Source organism: Salvia hispanica, chromosome 4 (assembly GCF_023119035.1).
Source record: "Salvia hispanica cultivar TCC Black 2014 chromosome 4, UniMelb_Shisp_WGS_1.0, whole genome shotgun sequence".
In the NCBI taxonomy this organism is placed as follows: domain Eukaryota; kingdom Viridiplantae; phylum Streptophyta; class Magnoliopsida; order Lamiales; family Lamiaceae; genus Salvia; species Salvia hispanica.
The window spans coordinates 7,951,588-7,973,875 of NC_062968.1; the positions used below are offsets into that span (position 1 = coordinate 7,951,588).

Sequence of the window (22,288 nt, forward strand, 5' to 3'; positions counted from 1 at the left end):
ATTTTTTTTTATTCGATAAAAGCTTGCTGGAGTAAATAATGAACTATATTCACTGCATAATGAACTAAATGAATGTATGTTATGAAGTAATTTTTCGCATTCATTATATACTGAATTTACTTCAACTGAAAGTGTAATACGCGCACCCTTATTTCTTTTCTTTCGCCTTGTTAATGTCGAACTAAAGATGTAATGTTCTCTTTTCGTGAAGAGTTAATGGAACTCAAGCCTTTAATGAAATTTAATCTTTTTAATTGCAAAGTAAAAGCTAAAAGAAATAATCAAACGAACTAAACAAATGGAAATACGTTGTAGAATATAAAGAATTTTTTAATAGCGTTACATAGACAATAAAATGAACAGCTAACAAAAAAATGTGCATGGAACAAATGTCATCGGGCCTCTTCTCTCGGGCCGAAAGTCGCGGCCCGTATCTGAACAGCCGCCGAGCCCAGGGCAGCGAGCCCACTTTCCGAGACAGCTAAGTGGCAGCCAAGTTGTTTCTTCCTCCTGCAAGATAAAAACAAGTGTTAATTGCTAAAGAACAAGAGGAACTAATGAAGCCCTTAATAGAGGAAAGGAAACAACACATCTTTAGCTATGAAGGACCAAAGACTCACCAAAAATAGCAAGTCAAAGCTGCCATTTTACTCCCCTCCAAAACAGCCCTGCGAAGTAGCCTTTCCTAGTCACACAATCAACCAAAATAAGTAAATGAGAAGTCCTTTTGTCCTAAGCTAAACACCAAGTTTCATTAATCAAAAGTAGTGGAGATCAAGGAAGTAAGAGATTTTCTGCAGCATGAAAACAAAGAGGCTGGACGGCCATTCAAATTCTCCTAGGTGCACCCAACATGCTCCTGCAGCTTGCAAACAAATAGAATTATGAACTAAAGTACTAAGAGGGCATGTGAGAACAAGTTGAATTAATTAGTCAAACACCTAGTACTCCAAGTAACACCAAAATATTTCAAGTAGAAAGCTGCATTGAGGATCAAAAACAAGAGATATGCTGGGCATAAAAACAAAACGAGATCAGCCTCATTAACTCCTCCTAAGGTACACAAAATCAGCCTATAAAAACCCCTCCACACCACTTATGAACTCCCTTCCACATACTTCAAAATTTCCAGCAACATAGAAAGTTGAGAGTGAGGGAGCTAGGAGAAGAGTCTCTGCAGAGTCTTACAGATAACTCCCACACCCATAGGTAACATGTCTCCCTCCTTCCTCATCTCCATGAATCTCTCTTCATTCAAAGAAAAGAACTCAGTTTCACCCCCTTTCTTTGTCAATGCAACTAGGAATTCTAAAGGAGGAGGGTAAGCCTTGATCTCTAACAACAAATACCAAGTCAGTAATTGCTTCAGGAGGTATTCCACCTCCACCCCTTCTCCCAATCAAATTTTACATATCATCATATAGAGGCACCACAACTTAAGAATCACAATCAATATATCAAGCACACACCCTGCCTTGTTTCGAACATCATGCAAGGCTCAAGAACATAGAATCATGGCTATAGAAATCTCATAACAGTAGCATTCTTAGAGTTTTAGCACATAAATGGAACAAGAGTACAATAGGCTGCCTTTATGCTCAAATTCAGTAGCAAACCCACAAGAGTCCCAACACAAAAACCATAGACAAGCCTTTCCAGTTTTGATCACCCATCATACAAGAATTATAATCTCACAAAGATACTGCCTGAAAAAAAAAAAAGAAAACTAGATAATGGAGTTAGAGGGCTTAGCTTAGTGCGTGGGGCTTTCCGGCGGCGATCGAACCCGAGGTAGCTTCGAGCAGTGACGAGGGAAGTAGCTCGAACTCCGTAGCACCGCGCTGAAGCTGGTGCAGGAGCAGTGGCAGGAGCAAGGAGGAGGCAGCGTCGGTGCTGAGAGGCGCTGTGCTCTGAGAAAGACCGACAGTGGCGACGCCGGCGAGGTCGGCGGTGCTGGCGGGGCAGAGCCGTGAGTGCAGAGAGAGAGAGGCGATGATTCCTCTCCTTCTCCAACGGCGACACCAGCGACGAGGGGATCTGAGGCGGCGGCTAGTCGCGAAGCAGCGGCGGTGACCGCCGGACGGCGAAGGGAGACGCGCTGCTTCCAAATCCTCACGATCTAGAGAAAAGAGGGGAAGGGGATCGATTTCCCGGCGGCGCAAGGGAGACGCCGACCGGAGCAGCGAACGGCGAACGGCGAGGGGAAGGCGTCGCGCCGTCGTTTCTCTTCCAAGCTAGGGATTTAGAAATTGGGGATTTTGAGAAATGAGAGAGAGAGTAGGGACCGATGGAGATGAGAAGAAGTTTGGGCCACTATTATTTTTGTTTTGGGCCTCTTTTAATTAAAAGCATGGGCTAAAGTTCTAAATGGGAAGATGGGCTAGTGAATTAATTATTAAGTCTGGGCCACCAACTAAAATAAAAGTATAGGCTAAGAATTTAATTAAATCATGGGCTCTCCCATGATGTTGATTAAATAATTAATGGTTCGCTAACTATTTTCATGAAGATGAGTCTATTTCCGGGAGGTCGGCGGTGCTGGCGGGGCAGAGCCGTGAGTGCAGAGAGAGAGAGGCGATGATTCCTCTCCTTCTCCAACGGCGACACCAGCGACGAGGGGATCTGAGGCGGCGGCTAGTCGCGAAGCAGCGGCGGTGACCGCCGGACGGCGAAGGGAGACGCGCTGCTTCCAAATCCTCACGATCTAGAGAAAAGAGGGGAAGGGGATCGATTTCCCGGCGGCGCAAGGGAGACGCCGACCGGAGCAGCGAACGGCGAACGGCGAGGGGAAGGCGTCGCGCCGTCGTTTCTCTTCCAAGCTAGGGATTTAGAAATTGGGGATTTTGAGAAATGAGAGAGAGAGTAGGGACCGATGGAGATGAGAAGAAGTTTGGGCCACTATTATTTTTGTTTTGGGCCTCTTTTAATTAAAAGCATGGGCTAAAGTTCTAAATGGGAAGATGGGCTAGTGAATTAATTATTAAGTCTGGGCCACCAACTAAAATAAAAGTATAGGCTAAGAATTTAATTAAATCATGGGCTCTCCCATGATGTTGATTAAATAATTAATGGTTCGCTAACTATTTTCATGAAGATGAGTCTATTTCCGGACCTTAGCTTAAGTGCTTGGATAATTAATGTTAAGAATTGATACGCTAACGATGAATGGACCTCGAGTTTATTTTATGCTTGAATAAAATATATATAGGAGGTAACGCTCTTTCGTTAAACGAATAATTGGTAGACCTCCACATCAAACTTAATCGCAAGATTTATTTAGTGCTCAAGGACTTCTTATGAATTAAGGAAAAAGGAATAAAATGATCACACACTTAGGATGCATTCACGTTTGAGTTCATTTGGCTTCTTAAGCCTAATTAAGTATTATTTCCATGTTACTAAAGGGGCGTCTTCGCGCGTCATCTAAAAATCAAGCTAAGGAGTTTGTTCGGCTAAGAAATAGCCTTTGAGGTGGGCATTCTTTCAAAACGTGATTTCAGTATGAAAATGTGAATCTTTGCTCAAGTATGTTGTCATGCCATGTTTTGTTTTATGATTACCTATCTGCTTGGCTATGCCAATTTAAGTTAAATCGAATTCGGGTCCCAGTAGGGCCGCAAACCCTACTCGGACTAGTGTACACATAAGGGGATCGTGAGCTAACAAAGGAGTTGGCCGGTCCAATGACCGTCGTGGAATGTGGTCACATTCCCGGTTCACACAAAGTTCAGATATGGTATATCTATGTTATGTGATTGCGCAATCAAATCTTTATGAAAGAAAAGGATTTAGTGACTCGGGCCTTTTTAATAAAAACCCCGTGATCACTCAACCGTGGCTTGACAAATAAAAATAGAACTGTTTTTGGCAATGTGCTCACTGGGTATATCAAATACTCAGCCCTGCATGTTATTTTTCAAATGTGCAGGTTGAACGTGGACGAGAAGGCGAAGGTGTTGGGAACGATCCTTAAATAAGTAGATAGGTAGCCCAAGGTAGTATGTCTCCATACATACTACTTTGTCTTGGAATTTTTTCGCTGCATTAGGATTTTGTACTAGGAATTTATGAACCTAGACCGCACTCTGACTTTATTTTGGCCTTGATTCACTTTCGCCTATGAGACTAATGTCCTAAGTTCGACTTATCATTTATGTTTATCCCATTTTATTATTTCCAAAGTGTTATTTAGTCACGTATAGATGCACTCACTACCACTAGGGAGTATGTGGTCGTGACAGAAAGATAATTATGTCATAACACATTATAAAGTAATAAAATAATAAAATGAAGTAATAAACTAATGAAATGAAGTAGTAAACTAATGAAATGAAGTAATAACATAACTGAATGAAGTAATAACATGATAGAATGAAGTAATAACATGATTGAATGAAGTGATAAACTAACGGAATGAAGTAATAACCCTAAACCCAACTAAAAGATAATTATGCCATAACACATTATGAAGTAATAAACTAATAGAATGAAGTAATAACATGACTGAATGAAGTAATAAACTAACAGAATGAAGTAATAGCATGAATAAATGAAGTAATATACTAACGGAATGAAGTAATAGCACGACTGAATGAAGTAATAAGCTCATAACAATAACATGACTGAATGAAGTAATAAACTAACGAAATGAAGTAATAACATAACTGAATGAATGAAGTAATAAACTAACGGAATGAAGTAATAACCCTAAACCAAACTGAAAGATAATTACTCCCTCTGTCCCATTAGAAATGCAACGTTTTCCTTTTTGGGTTGTCCCACTAAAAATAAAACGTTTCCTAAAATGGAAACATCACTCTCTCTACTTTTCCTCTCTCTTACTTTACTTTCTCATCATTATCTCACAAAACAACACTTGCATAAAATCATGTGCCAAAAACCAAATGTTTCATATTTATTGGGACGGAGGGAGTATGTCATAACACATTATGAAGTAATAAACTAATGGAATGAAGTAATAGCATGACTAAATGAAGTAATAAACTAACGGAATGAAGTAATAAACTAATAGAATGAAGTAATAGCATGAATAAATGAAGTACTCCCTCCGTCCCGGAGAAGTTGGCACACTTTCCTTTTTAGTTTGTCCCACAAAAGATGTCACATTTCCCTTTTTGGAAAAAGTTCTCTCTCACATGAATATAAAAATTATATTTTCTCTCTCCATTTAACACACATAACAAAACCTCCTAAAATCCCGTGCTATTTTCAAAGTATGCCAACTTCTCTGGGACGGAGGGAGTAATAAACTAACGGAATGAAGTAATAGCACGACTGAATGAAGTAATAAGTTCATAACATACATTCATTTAGTTCATTATGTAGTGAATATAGTTCATTATTTACTCTAGTAAGTTTTTATCGAATAAAAAAATTTAAATTTTTTTTTTAAAAATTACAAAAAAAAATTATAAAAGAAATTATAAAAGAAATTAAAAAATTAAAAATTTAAAAAAATTAAAAAAAAAATAAATTTTTTAAAAAAAACGTATTTATTTAATAAAATATTAAATTAATTGTAAATTAATAATAACCATAAGATTAAGAAAAATCAGTGGCCCTAATTTGTGGTTAACCACAAATCCACCCTTAAAGACCGAACTAGAGACCAAATTAGGGCCACTTCATTTTTCTTAATCTTATGGTTATTATTAATTTACAATTAATTTAATATTTTATTAAATAAATAAGTTTTTTTTAAAAAATTTTAAATTTTTTTTATATATTTTTTTTTACTTTTTTTTTAATTTTTATTAAATTTTTTTTTTATTCGATAAAAACTTGATGAAGTAAATAATTAACTATATTCACTACATAATAAACTAAATGAATGTATGTAATGAACTTATTACTTCATTTAGTCGTGCTATTACTTCATTCCGTTAGTTTATTACTTCATTTATTCATGCTATTACTTCATTCTATTAATTTATTACTTCATTCTGTTAGTTTATTACTTCATTCAGTCATGCTATTACTTCATTCCATTAGTTTATTACTTCATAATATGTTATGGCATAATTATCTTTTAGTTTGGTTTAGGGTTATTACTTCATTCCGTTAGTTTATTACTTCATTTATTCATGCTACTACTTCATTCTATTAATTTATTACTTCATTCTGTTAGTTTATTACTTCATTCAGTCATGCTATTACTTCATTCCATTAGTTTATTACTTCATAATATGTTATGGCATAATTATCTTTCAGTTGGGTTTAGGGTTATTACTTCATTCCGTTAGTTTATCACTTCATTCAATCATGTTATTACTTCATTCTATTAGTTTAGTACTTCATTCCGTTAGTTTATTACTTCATTCAGTCATGCTATTACTTCATTCTGTTAGTTTATTACTTCATTTCATTAGTTTACTACTTCATTTTATTAGTTTATTACTTCATTTTATTATTTTATCACTTCCTAATGTGTTATGACATAATTATCTTTCAGTTGAAGTAAATTCAGTATATAATGAATGCGAAAAATTACTTCATAACATACAGTCATTTAGATCATTATGTAGTGAATATAGTTCATTATTTACTCCAGTAGGTTTTTATCGAATAAAAAAAAATTATAAAAAATTTTTTTTTAAAAAAAATTTAAAAAAAATTATTTTTTTTTAAAATTAAAAAATAAATTAAAATTTTTTTATTTAATAAAATATTAAAATAAATTCTAAATTAATCATAACCATAAGATTAAGAAAAATTAGTGGCCCAAATTTGGTCTCTAGTTCGGTCTTTAAGAATGGTTCGACATTGATCACAACTCTATATATATATAGAGAGTCTCATTATCCACAAATCCACTCTTAAAAACCGAACCACCGAACCCTACCAAATTAGGGCTTTTAGATCTAGTTTTTTATGGATAAGATACAGAAATTTATAAATTATTTTCACCTTCATCACGAGCCTATTTTAATTCATCCGAAGGTAAATAAGTCATACTAATATGTTACGAAGATTTAACTTCGTTCAGAATATATTATTTCATTCTAGTAAGTTTTTACTTCATTCCAGTAGGTTTTTACTTCATTCCAAAGTACGTAAATGTGGTTTCGCCGTCGCGTGTCGTTCTTTCTCTCTACAATATCTATCACAACCGCCATGGCGCTAATATGGTTTAATAAACACATGGAATAATATAATAAATTATTGGAATGAAGTATGTGTAGAAGCATTTGAAGTCCTACTGGAATGAAGTAAAAATCTTATCCAATGAAGTAATAACGTTTCTGAATGAAGTAATAAACTTACTTGAATAAATTGCATATTTAAATGTTAATCAAGCAAAACCCCCGTCAATGAATTTGAATGAAGCATATGTTGAATCATTTCAAAACCTACTGGAAGCAAGTAAAAACATGTTGTAGTTTCAAGGTATTACGTACAGAATGAAGTAATAAACCTATACAATGAAGTAAAATGGGCTAGTAATGAAGCAGAAAAAATTTTCACAGCAGCACATCTCATCAAAAAAACTAGATCTAATGGCCCAGATTTGGTCTCTAGTTTGGTCTTTAAAATTGGTTCGACATTGATCACAACTCTATATATATATATATATACACATATACTCCCTCCGTCCAATAGAAATAGGTCATTTGGGATTGACACGAGTTTTAATGTATAATTGGTAAAGTAAGAAAGAAGGAGAAAAAGTAAATGAATAAAAGTAGTGAATGGTGGGATCCATAAAAAGATAAAGTAAAGAGAAAGAGAAAAATGTTGCCATAATTAGATATTGGCTATTTGTATGGGACATACGAAAAATGAAATATGGCCTATTTCTATGAGACAGAGAGAGTATATAATAGACATTAGACAAATAAACACTACCTAATTTAAAATAAAGAAATTTTTGGCATAAATCTACATGTGATTAAATAAATTTACCCTACAGGCCATAGGGGCCCTATACTAAATAAAAATAATTATCACAAATATATAATTAATTGAATTTAATCGGACATTAGTCGGGTACCCTAATACAAGTTTCGAGTACCCTAAACCCGAAAAATCCTAACACTAATAACTACCTGTACCGAACCTATAATTTCGGGTTTCGGGTACCCAAAACCCGTCGGGTATTGGGTCGGGATCAGGTTTACCCGAAACCCGCGGACTAAATTTGGGGGCCTAGTTGAATATATGACTCCAAAGAATTGTCGATTGATTGTTGTCTTCATGTGAATCGTTATAGAGTACTCTACTAAGGATCTTTTGATCTTTCTCCCAAATTCCTTATTCGATCTTTAAGTGGACAAAACTTATTGAATAATTCAAGGCCTAGACTAGAAGAAAGACAAACTTTGGCTTTAAAAACAAAACAAAACTTTCAAAAAAACCTAAGTGAAGATTTCAAAATTTTCTTGAATTAAACTTATGGTTCCTATATTATCACTTATGTCCAGTCTTTTTATTTATAGAGTAGTATAATGGACTAGATAAGAATCCATGAAGGTTGGTTAACCCACGCCTATTTGGGTTACCTTTAATTAATTCAAATTAAATCTAAATTCAATTTAAGCTCTAATTTATGAGTAATCTAGAGTTACCTCTTTAATTAAATTATTTTCAACGAATAAAAATATCCGTCAATTAATTTAAAGCTACGAATATCCGTCAATAAATTTAAAGTTACTACTGGCTCTAATTAATTAACTTCTTTTTTCAGGAGTGGTCTAGTTTACAATTATTATTCCTTATACGTGAATAAATTCCAATTGAACAATTTTCTAAATAATGAAACCTTTTTCAGAACACTTGAGAATATTATTAACCCGGACTCTTCTGGAACACGATTTTGTGCAGTAACAATACTAGCAATATTAGATGTCAATTACCCTATCCAACTTATCAGGATACTTAGATTATGAAAAACAAGCACATTTTGATAGATTAAAGAAGTGCATTATTAACATTACATGCTCAATGTTACATAGAAGGATTAAGAAATAGCAATTCTAAGAACTCATCTTTGAGTATAGCACGAACGACTTATCTCACTATTAGATCTATTCAGGGTTATACCACACCAATGTCGTTAGTCTTTCTTTCGAAAGAAAACTTTAATTTACTTTTGCGAGGTACCAAATTTATTTACCTACTTTTGAATTTGTAATGAACACATCCACTACTCAATCTATAGAATTAGGGGTGCAACTAGATCGCTAATGCATAACTAAGCCCATATATTATCCATTGGATCAACGTATATGGATGTGATTGCTAAAAAGTTCTTAGTAAAATGATAAGATAGTAACCTATAATATTCAGCTGAACAAATGTATGGCATGTCAAAAAATTTAGGCAACAAATCTTCCATATAATATAACGAGAAAAATTGAATAATATACCGAGAAAACTATGATTCTATAATGCAAAAATTCGAATAATATACTGAGAAAACTATAATTTCGATTTCAAAAGCAATGAGAAAAACTATAATTTTGTCATGAGAAAATTCAAATAATATAATGAAAAAATTATAATTATGTAATGAAATAATTCGAAAGTGAAAACTATAATAGTAACTATATATTGTGCAAAATAGAGGTAACCTAATATATATTATGCCAACGGAATTAACATAACCAAATATAATGGCGAAATTTTATAATTGTATAGTTAGAAATTTTAAATAATGTAATGGAAAACTATAGTTTGTAATGAGAGAATTCAAAAGTGAAAACTTTAACACCCACTATGCAATGGGCAAAATATCCGATTTTTCATAACTACAATATTGTGGAAAATGACATACTTAGCAAGGTGAAGGACGACCAGGCCGGTTACTAGTGACGAACGACGGGGAGATTCTTAGAGATGAGGCCGTGAGGAGGAAGAAATCTCTCCCTTCCTATGCCATGTCGAACGCAAAACAGGTCATCTTAAGCTATCAGAAGCTTCGCTTTTTCAAGCTCACCTCAACAATGCCAACACCATTTTTATGCACATTTGATCAAGACCGTAAGCTCAGAACACATAAGCACGAAAAAAATCTTTAGAATGATCTTATAAAAGTAAAAATCCAATATATCAGAAAGATAGATATAATTTACTCATCACAATGAGGTGTTACAACTGAAGATGATCATTTTACCTCATATTTCATGATATCTCTTTTCATTAGGTTCAAAGAAACTAGAATTTACCTCGACGAGATTTATGCTAATTTCTTCATTGACCGCCATAGCGAGATTGCAATCTCTTCTTCTCAAACTCGACCTGAATGCAACAAGGCATGGGATAAGAGAGACTAAAAAGGCATTCCCAAAAATAAATTTTTTTGAGTCATCTGGAATTTCCTTACCACTTTTCGAACTCGTTCATTGGCGGCAGGAGTTCCTCCCGTAACTGATTCAGGGAGATAAGGGCTGCTAACTCGCACCTCGTTCATAACAACAATCGTACTTTTATCCCAGCGAACTGGGAGACTGGATGCATAAAACGACATTAATCATACACAAGAAAACTGATTAATAAGCACAGTTTAAGGGTGTGGTAGATGCAAAATTGACGGTGATTATCTTGAGCAAAGGGTGCCACAATACGATCTCTCAACTTGTTTGAATATATCAACTACGAGAAAATAAAGGGAAAAGTGCATACATGTGCATAGATCCGAAGGAAAACAAAGAATACATTGTTGAAACAGAAACAGAAGTTCATTTGATTGATATTGGTTGAGATTGTTTGGAAATTTATAATGGAAGCACTTATTTTTATAGTTCTCTTAAGTCTTGGAACTGTACAAAACTCTGCAAAGTCTCCAAGCAGTTCCCGATTTTCTAAACATGGCCTAAAGATCAGAGTAAAATCACTTGTATTTGGTAATGGTATTCCATCAGCTGAATTTGAATGAACCATAATAATTTCATATACAGTTAAAGAACTAAAAGAAAATTTTCATCGAAAATTTGGTGCTATCCCCAACAAGTAACCACCTTAGCTTGTATTTTGTTACTTCGTTATACACATTCCAATAGGTCCGGCTACCTATAAACTCGACACACTTTCCCAGATAACTCTTGCTACGGAAGATCATAGCGGGACCAACTTTTTCCTATGCACTAGTAAACGTCTTACTAGACAACAAGACACAGTGATCGATTAGTGACTCATGTGAGTTAATTAAAACGGTTTGACAACAATGCCCGTGTAAAATGCCAAATCGCAGCTACATCAATTTGCATCAGCCGAGAAACTAAGTAAACAACACATAAGATAACACAGTCACAATAAAAAAAGGCACAATTTAACAACATTGATCAAGAAAACGGAAATGAATCAACAGACTAGGGCACTAATCTCCAGCAATTGAGCACATCAAAAGCTAACTTTCTAAAGGAGGGAGAAAGGGCATATTACGTTTTGGACAGAGCATCAAAAAGGCTCTGAGCTTGAGGCGTAACACCCACACCAATCCTCTCGGCCTCAGCCTCAGCCTGTCTACAATCACAACCCCACAAAAAATCAAATTAAAAAATAAAATCTCACAAATCATAGCATAACAAACTCTAAAAAGCTTCAAAAACAAAACCCCGGATTTAAAAAATTACCTAATAGCAGACTCTTCTTTAGACTGAAGAGTATTGAGATCGAGGAAACACTTGTTTACATCGAGTGGATCTTCGCCTTGCCCTAAAAAGGAGAAATCTTTTATGTAATTAGCCTTCAGCAACCTAATATTCCTCTTCGGGCCTGCCCCAGATTTCGATTCCTCTTGTGATTTCAAAGTTAAGGAACTTTTTTTCAAGTAAAAAAGCTAATGGCAGAAAATAAGAATGCATAAATAGGAGTGTGATTTTTTGCAAGGATATGAAGGATGAGGAGGTTGGAAGGGCGGTCAAAGGAGATGACTTGTGCTTGGAATTCTTCGCCGAGAGTGGTTTTGATTGAAAGTATGCAGCCGATAGCAAATTCGTCGCCTTGACCTTGAGCTTCCATCGCTGAGCGTCTGAAATTTTGCAATGTTTTTCGCGATTGATTTCTTTACTTCGAATTTCGCATAGAAAGAGAAGATGGAGTTGTGGATTGTTCCCGTTCAATAAGCCCAATTGGCCCATGATTAGCTTGGCCCATCATATCGAATTATACTCCACAAAATAGGGGAGTCTCTCAAAAATAACTCAATTACGACGTCCTTCTAAACGTAATCATTAGATATAATGGACTTGACATGCCATATCAAAGTGGAAATATTATGTGGTGTGTCTTATCACTAATACATTGACACATGAAAATTTAGAGGCTTCAACTTCCAGCCGGGATATCACGTATTCACACTGCTAATGAATAAAATTTCTTATATGAAAATTATAAATTATCCCATAATTACCACACATAACCATATATATAGGTTCCGACTTAAATCTGCCACAGTCCCACTGTATCTTTTACATAACAGAAAAATTATTGTTGCAATTATAAACTAACTATTTCATTATTTACGTATAATGTATACTCAATATAAAAACATAATAGAGTGTAATCACGTTTCAAATGAATACCTTCTTTTTTATTAATGGCATTGAACACAATAAATTATGATTATATAGCTTAATAGTAATTTATATTACTTGTATATATTAATCACTATTATAAAATGTTCTTATGCTATATTAAAATACAATGTAGGTAGCTAATAATATCAAGATGATCAAAAAATAGTTAATTTCTATATTAATTTTTCATCAATACACCATTAAAAATATAAAATAAAATACAGTAAATTATTGTCATAGTATTTAGAAATTAAATTTTAGAAAAGCAACCATAGTCAAAGTGATAACCAATCAAAAAGTTTAATCCTACCAAAATTATTCGATAATTACTACAATTTTTTTCCATAAATAAAAGAAACAAAAACAGGTTTTGATCACAATACTCTCTTCCAAAGTGCATTCTTAATATTATAGCAACAGGATCCAACTCAAATTTCTCCAATTCGAATCACTTTTCTAACTTGAGAAAATCATGATGGGCAATCACTCAGAAATGTATTTTCAGGTACACTTGTCACACTTTGATAATCCTATAAAGCCAAAAAAAGAAAAGAGGGTATATAAAAAGACAAACTAAAATATATAGAATATATCAACCTATAAACATAAAACTATACCTTAGTCAATAATGAAGTAAAGGAGATAGGTTGGGCATAACCAGGTTAAATTGAGGTCATATAAAATGGTGTACCCTATGAAATTATATGACCCTATTTTGTGTTGACATTTTAATGAACTGTGTTGACATTTAAATATCAATGTCAACATAATATATTAAAATATTAACTTAAGTTCACATTGACATTTCAGTATCATCGTCTTGACATTTTAATACATTGCATTGATGAGTTAGCAAATTAGCAATTTAAGAAAAGTTAGCGACGGATCACACCCTTGTGGTCATATTTATTAAAAATATGGAAAGTACATTGATTTTTTTTCCAAACTTGCTATATCCATATATTTTTTCTATATTTATATACAGTTTTCAATATTATCATTATATAATAATAAAAAAAATTATCTCAAATTTGTGACACAAATTATTATAAACTCATCATTTGTATATCACAACTTTATTTTAATAAAATTAACTACTTTAATCAAATGTATTATTTATATTTATTATTAAATATATTATAATTTTAGACCTCATATAACTTTATTATTTCAAAAAAAATATTTCATATTTGAAGAGAATAAAGTGGACCGTGCATAGTAATTTGTTATTAATGGTATCATGTAAATTAATTTATAATCTTAAAACAATGTTTAAAAATACCTTAGTCCGTGCATAGCATGGGTGTGATACTAGTTATACATATGTCTCCAGTTACTAGCTAGGAGTGATATAAGAGCATCCGCAATGGTCGGCTAGCGACCGGCTAGCCGATTCGTCGCGCTAGCCGAACCATTGCAATCGGCGAATACGAATCGGCGAGCGGATCGGCGTGGCCGGGCGATCGCTCATCGCCGGCCGAAGCGCCGGCGATCGGCTAGCCGCCCATTGTGGCGGCCCGATCGGCCAGCCGATCGGGCCACGGCAAGCCGATTTTTGATTTTTTTTTTTTTTTAAATCATATATAAACGCGATTTTCGTTTCATTTTCATTTGCACCACTTGTTTTAACGAGTTTTCTCTCTCTCTAACTTTCTGTACAAGAGCATCATCGAGCGATGAGTAACGCGGGTGGTAGCGGTGGTGGTAGTGGTGGTAGTGGTGGGGATCCTGAGGAGTACGAACGGAGGATGAACGAGGCTATGGATGCCTACATGAACCACGGGATGGAGAGGTACATGCGTATGGTGGAACAGCAGGCGATACATCGCCCTCCACGAGTTGTCCACCACCGAGCAGTGATTGATCGGGATCACGTAGCTGCACATCAGCGGCTGTACGACGACTACTTTGCAGAGAACCCGCGGTTTCCCGCCAACATGTTCCGGCGGCGTTTTAGAATGCGCAGGGAGTTGTTTATGCGCATCGTTAGGGCATTGGAGCGTCGATATATGTGTTTCCGCTTCAGGCACGATGCGGCTGGCAGACCCGGCCACACCCCTATTCAAAAGTGCACGGCGGCAATCAGGCAGTTGGCCTACGGAGGCGCGGCAGACATGTGGGATGAGTACCTCCACATCGGTGAGTCGTCAGCCCTGAAATGTCTGAAGGAGTTCTGTGGGGGCGTGATCAGCATTTACGGTGAGCAGTACCTTCGAAGCCCTACTCCCGAAGATTGTCGAATTTGATGCAGATGCACGGGGAGAAGCATGGGTTCCCCGGGATGTTAGGCAGCATAGACTATATGCATTGGGAGTGGAAGAACTGTCCGACTGCCTGGAAGAGGGCCTACACGACCGGCTATAAGTCAAAGAACCCCACGATAATCCTCGAGGCCGTAGCTGATTACCGGCTGTGGATCTGGCATGCGTATTTTGGGGTAGCCGGGTCGAACAACGACCTCAACGTCCTGAACTCGTCTCCCCTCTTCAACGAGAAGTGCCAGGGCGTCGGTCCAGCCGTCTCTTTTGTGGCCAACGGCAACCGGCATGATATGGGCTACTACTTGGCGGATGGGATATACCCTTGGTGGCCGGTCTTTGTGAAGACGATCCGACAAACAAGTGATGAAAAGAAGGCCTACTTTGCGCAACGACAAGAGTCGGCGCGCAAGGACGTGGAGCGCGCATTTGGTGTGCTCCGGTCTCGATGGGCGGCAATTAAGGGTACAACGCGTTTGTGGGAGGTCGGATGCGTTTCCCAGATAATGTACGCCTGCATTATCACGCACAACATGATCGTCGAAGACGAAGGCGTACAACTGACTAGTTGGGTCGGTGACGATGAAGCCGGTCCAAGCCACGGAACGGCCACCCCTAGTGTACGACGTGGGGTACCTCTCGATGAAGCCGGCCGCCTTCAGGAATTTTCCAACATGCGCCAAGTGGATGCTCATATTCAACTCCAAAAGGATATAATTGAAGAGTTGTGGGCACGGAGGATTGCACGGCGATAGTTTTTTTTCTTTATTTATGCATGTAATTTTTTTTTATCTATGTAACTTTTTTAAATGCAATTAATGAATTTTCCCGTATATGTGTCGTAAATTTAATTCCGTATTTTAATCGCAATTTTAATTCCGTAAATGTAGTATATTTTGAATTGTTTTTATTGCGGCTGGCCTATGGCTGGCCTATGGCTAGCCTAACTCGATGTGGCAGGTGGATTTTTTAGTGTTGCCGACGTGGCAGGGGAGAGAATGGCTGGCCTATGGCTGGCCTAAGCACCATTGCGGATGCTCTAATATCATTAAATTGTGAAATTGGTGCATTACTCATTCATTTGAAGTAATTGCACATTCCATTTTCTAGAAGTTATTACATATAATTGTTTATATTATTGCATTTTTAACTATTTTAAACATTTAACACCTGAAACTCCTAATTTTGTTTCCATTTTCACTACAGAAATTGATGTTTTAAAATTTAATTTGAACAATTTGTAGGGATTAATATTGTGAAATTAAGTTGAAAAGTTTTTAAATTTCTTTATCATAAATGGAGGAAATTGAAAGATTTTAGAATAGCCCTCAATTCATTTGTTTGGACTATAAATACATGGCAATTGATAGTTTATAATTCACTCAACCTGCTATTTTCTACAAAAATTTGCTTGATTTTCGGTATTCTTATGAATCTTCTACATATTGTTTTTGCTTTTAATATATATTTATATTTATATATTGTTATTATGGCATAAGTTCATGTTCCCATCAAATAATTTTCTAAATTAGCATCAAATTTAAATATATGTTTATATGTACGGTTATTATCTTTTGCATAAAGTTCTTATATAGATGGAGGCAATCTGACACGATGGAGAAGATGACACTGCCACAGGGCGATGAAAGTGCTGGAGATTGTGACCAAAAAAGGTGAGGCTATTGGGGATAGAGACAAGGGTTTAAGTTTGGGAGAGAGTAAATGACAATTGATAGTTTATAATTTACTCACTCGCTATTTAACAGCCCGCCATCCTAGGGTACAATAAATGCGGCGACTGCTACCAAAACGGACTTAAAGAAGTAAACGTAGGCTAGGGTTTCATTTAAAGAATTTTGACCAAAGTATTTAAAAGGAACTATCAGAGCAATAAAACAACGACTTAACCTAGAAGCTTAAATAAGTAAAAGAAAGGTATCATAAATGACGATAAAAAATCTCAAGAGTTTGACATAGGTTCCAAGATAAAAAAAAACCACAAGAAAGTCTAAGGCCTCTAAACCGAAAGGAAAGTGCAAAATATCCAAATAATACTAAAGTGTATCAAAAACTCAGCGGAAAACGACCAAGAGAAAGTGCAGCTATGTATGAAGACACAATTACGCTTGAAGTTCAAAACATCCATCTTAATTAGTTAACATGCTCAACACCCGCCACCGCTCGTCGTCGTTCAACCTGCACATAAGGAAAACACATGCAGGGCTGAGTATTTTGAAATACTCAGTGAACTCGTTGCCAAAACATTTTATAAGTTATGCCACCCTTACCAAGTGAACTCGAGGTTTTACACTTATCAAAATAAATATTCAACGAGTATCACAAAAATTATTTCATTAGACTGGCCAGTCAAACAACTCCCCACTTTTCTCATCAATTTCCACAATCTCAACATTTCCATGGTGCGACGAAAGTGTGGCCACACTTTTCACCCACGAGACCGGCCGACTAGCAAGGACGGCTCCCGATCCCACCGTGTACACAGCCTGGTAGGGTTTGCGGCCCGTACTCAAACCCGAAATCGTTTAACATATCCATAGCCCTATAGCCCAATGGAGCGAACTCTCAAACTGGGCATCGGGCATACAATATCAAAACAAAACAGACATAGGCATGACATAACAGTTAAACCACTCTTATCTCTCCACATTCATAATTTGCACATAAAAGAGTTTAAGAGTAAAGCCCACCTCGACTGCTTAGATTTCAAGTATGTTCTTTACCTTGTTATCCGGCTTCGCAACTGAGGTTTCACATTTTAAATCACATAGGCACATATCACAAATCAGATTCAATACAAACTCCTAACTCATGCATGTTCAACGCTTTCCCTTTTCCCATCGATTTATCTTAACATCATTAATCAATCAAGGTCATGTTCATCGCATAAGTTCCATTCACATCTCAACTCTAGATCTAACATCAACATATGTCACAAAAGAGTATTTTGCCATCATACACACACCACACAAACACCACACACACACGTGCATACACACACACACACACGCACACATGCACATATATTTTCCATATCCCTTTTATCCCACTTTCACTCAAAAAGGATGCATGAGAGTCCAAGAATACCGATTAATCGGTTAGAAAGGAGAAGATTAATATAAGAATACCTTATGAGAAAAACGAACGGTAGAAATTAAGTATTAGACTCGGTTCTTCAAGATTCTTGGATCAAACTTCAATTCTTCTTCAAAAGATGACAAAATATTGGAGAATAGAAGAAAAATTGGAGAGAGTGAGAGAGAAGAGAGGGGCGAAAATTTTGGGGGCTAGGGTTAGGGGTTTGTCTTATTTATAGTGCTCAATAAGATCTTTAGGTAATTAAAATAGAATTTGGTAAGATTTTATTCTCCACAATTAAATAAAACAAATATTGTGGAGTAGGGAAGAAGAAATAACAAAAATAGACTCTAGGGCAAAATCTCATAGTTTTCGAAAATTAGGCTTTTTAATTAGCCAAGATTTGTTTTGATATATTTTACGGAGTAGAATAAAATATCACGGAGCAAAATAAAAATAAAAATCCTCCCCCATTGGCATAGCAATAGGCGTGTAATATGTGCCTTAAATAAGGCATGGATTTTTTTGAATATTAACTAAAATAAGATATGGCAAGATCTCTTGAGGTATGGAAAGATTTGGTAGAATATTTTAATTCTAGGTATGGAAGGAGATCAAATAAGGAATCAATTAAACGAGCAAAATAATATTTCCTTCCCTACATGGGTGATTTTCGAAAATCACCTAGGAAATAAGGGGCTCGATTTTTCTAAATAAAAAAATAGGGAAATAATTAGGTTTTGGATTTAATTTGGATAAATATCCCAAGAATTAAATTAAATCTGGAAAAATAGAATTCCCTCTCCAAAGAGTCCAAGTGTTCGAAAATCTCAAGAATTAGGTGGCTAGTATTTATGGAAATTTTCTCTAATATTCTCACTCACCCTTAAACAAATAATTCACCTCATAATTTAATAAATCACATGCCACATCACATAATCCACAAGTTTGACTCTTCAAACTTCCAACGCAAACCCTAGACTTGACTCGGTCATAGCAACTCATGCAATAAATGCATTCATAAATTAATTCACGTCTCCCACGTCATCAATAATAAATTTTTGGGCTCTAAAATTAGGGTTTGAAAATTCGGGATGTTACACATTTTGCTTGATTTTATGTATTCTTCTGAATCTTCTACATATTGTGTTTGCTTTTACTCCCTCCGTCCCACTGTAGGAGTCTCAGTTGAGTTCGGCACGAGTTTTAAGAAATATAAAGGAAAGTTGGTGAAAAAAGATAATGGAATGTGGGTCCTACTTTTTTATATTAGTTTTAAAATAAAATGTGAGTGGAAAAAGGTTAGTGGAATGTGGGGCCTAATACTATTTATGGAATATTCCCACCGGGACTCCTAAAGTGGGACACCTAAAAATGATTAACCGGCTCCTAAAATGGGACGAAGGGAGTAATATATATTTAAACATTGTTATTATGGCATAAGTTCACGTTCTCATCAAATAATTTTCTTGATTAGCATCAAACTTAAATATATGTGTTTATTACATATTGTTAATATGTATTATTATTTTTTGCTTAAAGTTCTTATACAGATGGAGGCAATCTGACACGATGAAAAAGATGACACAAACGCGGGATGATGAAAGTGCTAGAGATTATGACTGGAAAAGGTGAGACTATTAGAGATAGAGACAAGCGGATAAAAAAGGTTGGGAATAGAAGTAAGATAGAGGCGTATCGGAACATAAGAGAAGATGGAGGCAAGTTTATTCTTAATTAGAACTCCACTGAATTTTTTTTAGTTATAATTAGTTGGTCATTTGTTTTATTGAGATATTTTTGCTGAATTTGCTAAGTAGTATATTTCTAAAAATTTGTTGATTTCAAATGTTATTTGATTTTATATATTTCTATAATGAATTTTTATTATATATTTTAAGCTTTTAGATTAAATATGATGATATTTTTTTTATCGTTTTATATAATTATTTCATAGTGTAAAAAAAGTTTGGGAAAATATAAGGCACGGGTGTGATACTAATTATAATAAAGTTTGTCATGTGTTTACTTTCTTTAAATGATAGGAAACTTTGTTAATCTCTTAGAAGCTGCTGATATTCCCAAAGAAAGACGAAGGGCAAAGATCTGGAGCTGCAGAAGCGGACGCCAAGATTATGAATGAAACCTTGGTGGCTATGAAGGCGAAGCTGATACCCTTCAATAAACTTGCAGGTTCATGCAATAAGTTCAATCTATTATTTCTATATGCATATGAAAGGAATGAATCTTCCAATGTTTTATATTGCTATAGAAAAAATGAGGCAGCCAATTCTAGATAATTCTTGTATGTGTGGGGGTTGTCAAACCAGTCTAGATGAAACTGCTGCTGCTGAAAAGAGATCAAAACGGCGGGAGGACATACCTCAATAAGAAAAGCCACAGTTATTTTGTATGTTAGTGAACTGTATTACATCTACTAAACATCCATAAATTAGAACTATTTTTTTGTTTGTTTTTGTATTATGAAATCTAGACTACAGCACAAGATAAAGATATGGCTAAAGCAACTTCTGTGGACAAGTGAAAGCAAAAGTTCATCATGTCATCTATCTAGTTGAAGCAATAGAAAAGTTGAATTCAAATCAGCTAGCTGCTATTGAAGAGATGGGATTTGGACATATGTTACATTCCAAGATAAAAAGCATTCTAGGTACCATGGCCTGATTTTATCGCCAACAGGGAATGAGTCCTGCTGTAGCCATATTTTGGACTACATTGATGACACGACTAACGTAAAGAAGAATTCCATTATTTTTTCAGTTAACTACTAAAATTATGATGAAGGATGCTCCTGCCAATGTCAATGATGTCAATTGCTTCAAGGTGGCAGCCTTAACTGCTCTAAAAATTATTGGAGTGGAAGTGAATGAAAATGAACTATGGAAGATGATGAACTCACTACAAAAAAATGTCAGTTTACCGACGGAAAATTTTCGCTACGAATTAGCGACGGAATATTCCGTTGCTATTTTTTTCCTTTTTAATTAATGTATCTTCCGTCTGTAATTCAATCGGTAAAAAAATTACCGACGAGGATTTTACCGACGGAGCCCTAAACCCTAAACCCTAAAACCTTCTGTCGGTAATTTTTTTACTGACGGAAGATACATTAATTAAAAAGAAAAAAATTAGCGAAGGAAAATTCCGTCGCTAATTCGTAGCGAAAATTTTCCGTCGCTAATTCCAGCGGTAAACTGACATTTTTTGTAGTGACTAGATAATCTCGAGTGGATTGATCCCATAGAAAACATGATGGAAGCCGTTGATGAGCGGTGCAAATTAGTAGCTGATGGAACATAATTGTTGCCTGGGTTTAAATCTAGGATTATAAATGAAAGGGGGCAAAATTATATGTGAGGAAAATTTGAGAATTGGAGAAGGGGCAAATATAAGGAAATTTGAAGAGGGGTATTTGCCCCACCTTCTTATTAGGTGGCTCCACCCCTGATAACAAGAATGGTTGATCGCGATTAAGGGAGGATTTAAGAAGAAGAGAAGAAAGAGAAATTGAAGCAATATCATAGAATTAGACAAATGAAACTACTTATTAATCAATAGAGGAACAAAACAAAGTTTGAGAGTTTTGTGGATCTCATGATTCAAGAAACATTATTCAAATAAAACGTAGTATTAGCAAAAAGCATTCAAGAGAAATGGATGAGGTCTCTACGAAGACATGATGCATTCGGTACAATAATAACGAGCAGAGGCTACACTCAATACCCACCATGTCCGTCATCACTCAACCTGCATATTTTTAATATATGCAAGACTGAGTACTTGATATATATTCAGTGGACACATGCCAAAATAACGTTTCATAAATTAGATTTGTCAAGCCAATTATTGAGTGACGTCGAGGTTTTACTTTAGAAAGGCTCGAGTACACTAAAGCATTTCATTTCCATTAAAATTTGGTGGCCAACCATTTTTCCATTGTCCAAACCATATCTGAACCAAGTAAATCGGAAGTGTGACTACATTCCCTCCTTGGTATACACTAGTCTATGCAGGGTTTTCGGCCCTTGCTAGATTCCCAAATTCACTTTAAACAACTGACAAAGCTGGACATATAAGTAATCCACAAAATTAAAACACGACAAGTGTTCTCAAAACACTTTACCTTATTAGTCTCTCGCTTTCTCTCATTGTCTTCCATCATTCTTTGATAGTGTTCTCAAAATTAGATGATGGTTTTATTTCTCGAGGGGATTTGGTAGACTTGAGGTGGATGTGACAATAATTTTGTTTTATTGACACTAGCTTTAATTCAGCATCGTCGGTTTTGATTTTGTGAGGCGTGAGAAACCAACATCAACAACAAAACAACAAAATTAATGATATTTGTAACCATGGATGTGATCAATTGTTAAGTAT

General features: G+C 35.5%; 1 protein-coding gene and 1 long non-coding RNA gene across 2 annotated transcripts; both read right to left on the reverse strand.

Moving 5' to 3' along the window:
* Positions 1–291: 291 nt before the first annotated feature.
* On the reverse strand, positions 292–760 carry LOC125224102. The gene is made up of 2 exons (XR_007176824.1): positions 621–760; positions 292–510 (listed from the first exon to the last, which is right to left on the reverse strand). It is a non-coding gene; the product is annotated as an uncharacterized LOC125224102 (long non-coding RNA).
* Positions 761–10,039: 9,279 nt separating this feature from the next.
* On the reverse strand, positions 10,040–12,034 carry LOC125219530. The gene is made up of 5 exons (XM_048121536.1): positions 11,853–12,034; positions 11,592–11,757; positions 11,401–11,481; positions 10,343–10,466; positions 10,040–10,257 (listed from the first exon to the last, which is right to left on the reverse strand). Exons 1-5 carry the CDS (start codon positions 11,977–11,979, stop codon positions 10,210–10,212), a joined length of 546 nt encoding a protein of 181 aa, XP_047977493.1. The 5' UTR covers positions 11,980–12,034; the 3' UTR covers positions 10,040–10,209.
* Positions 12,035–22,288: the final 10,254 nt, after the last annotated feature.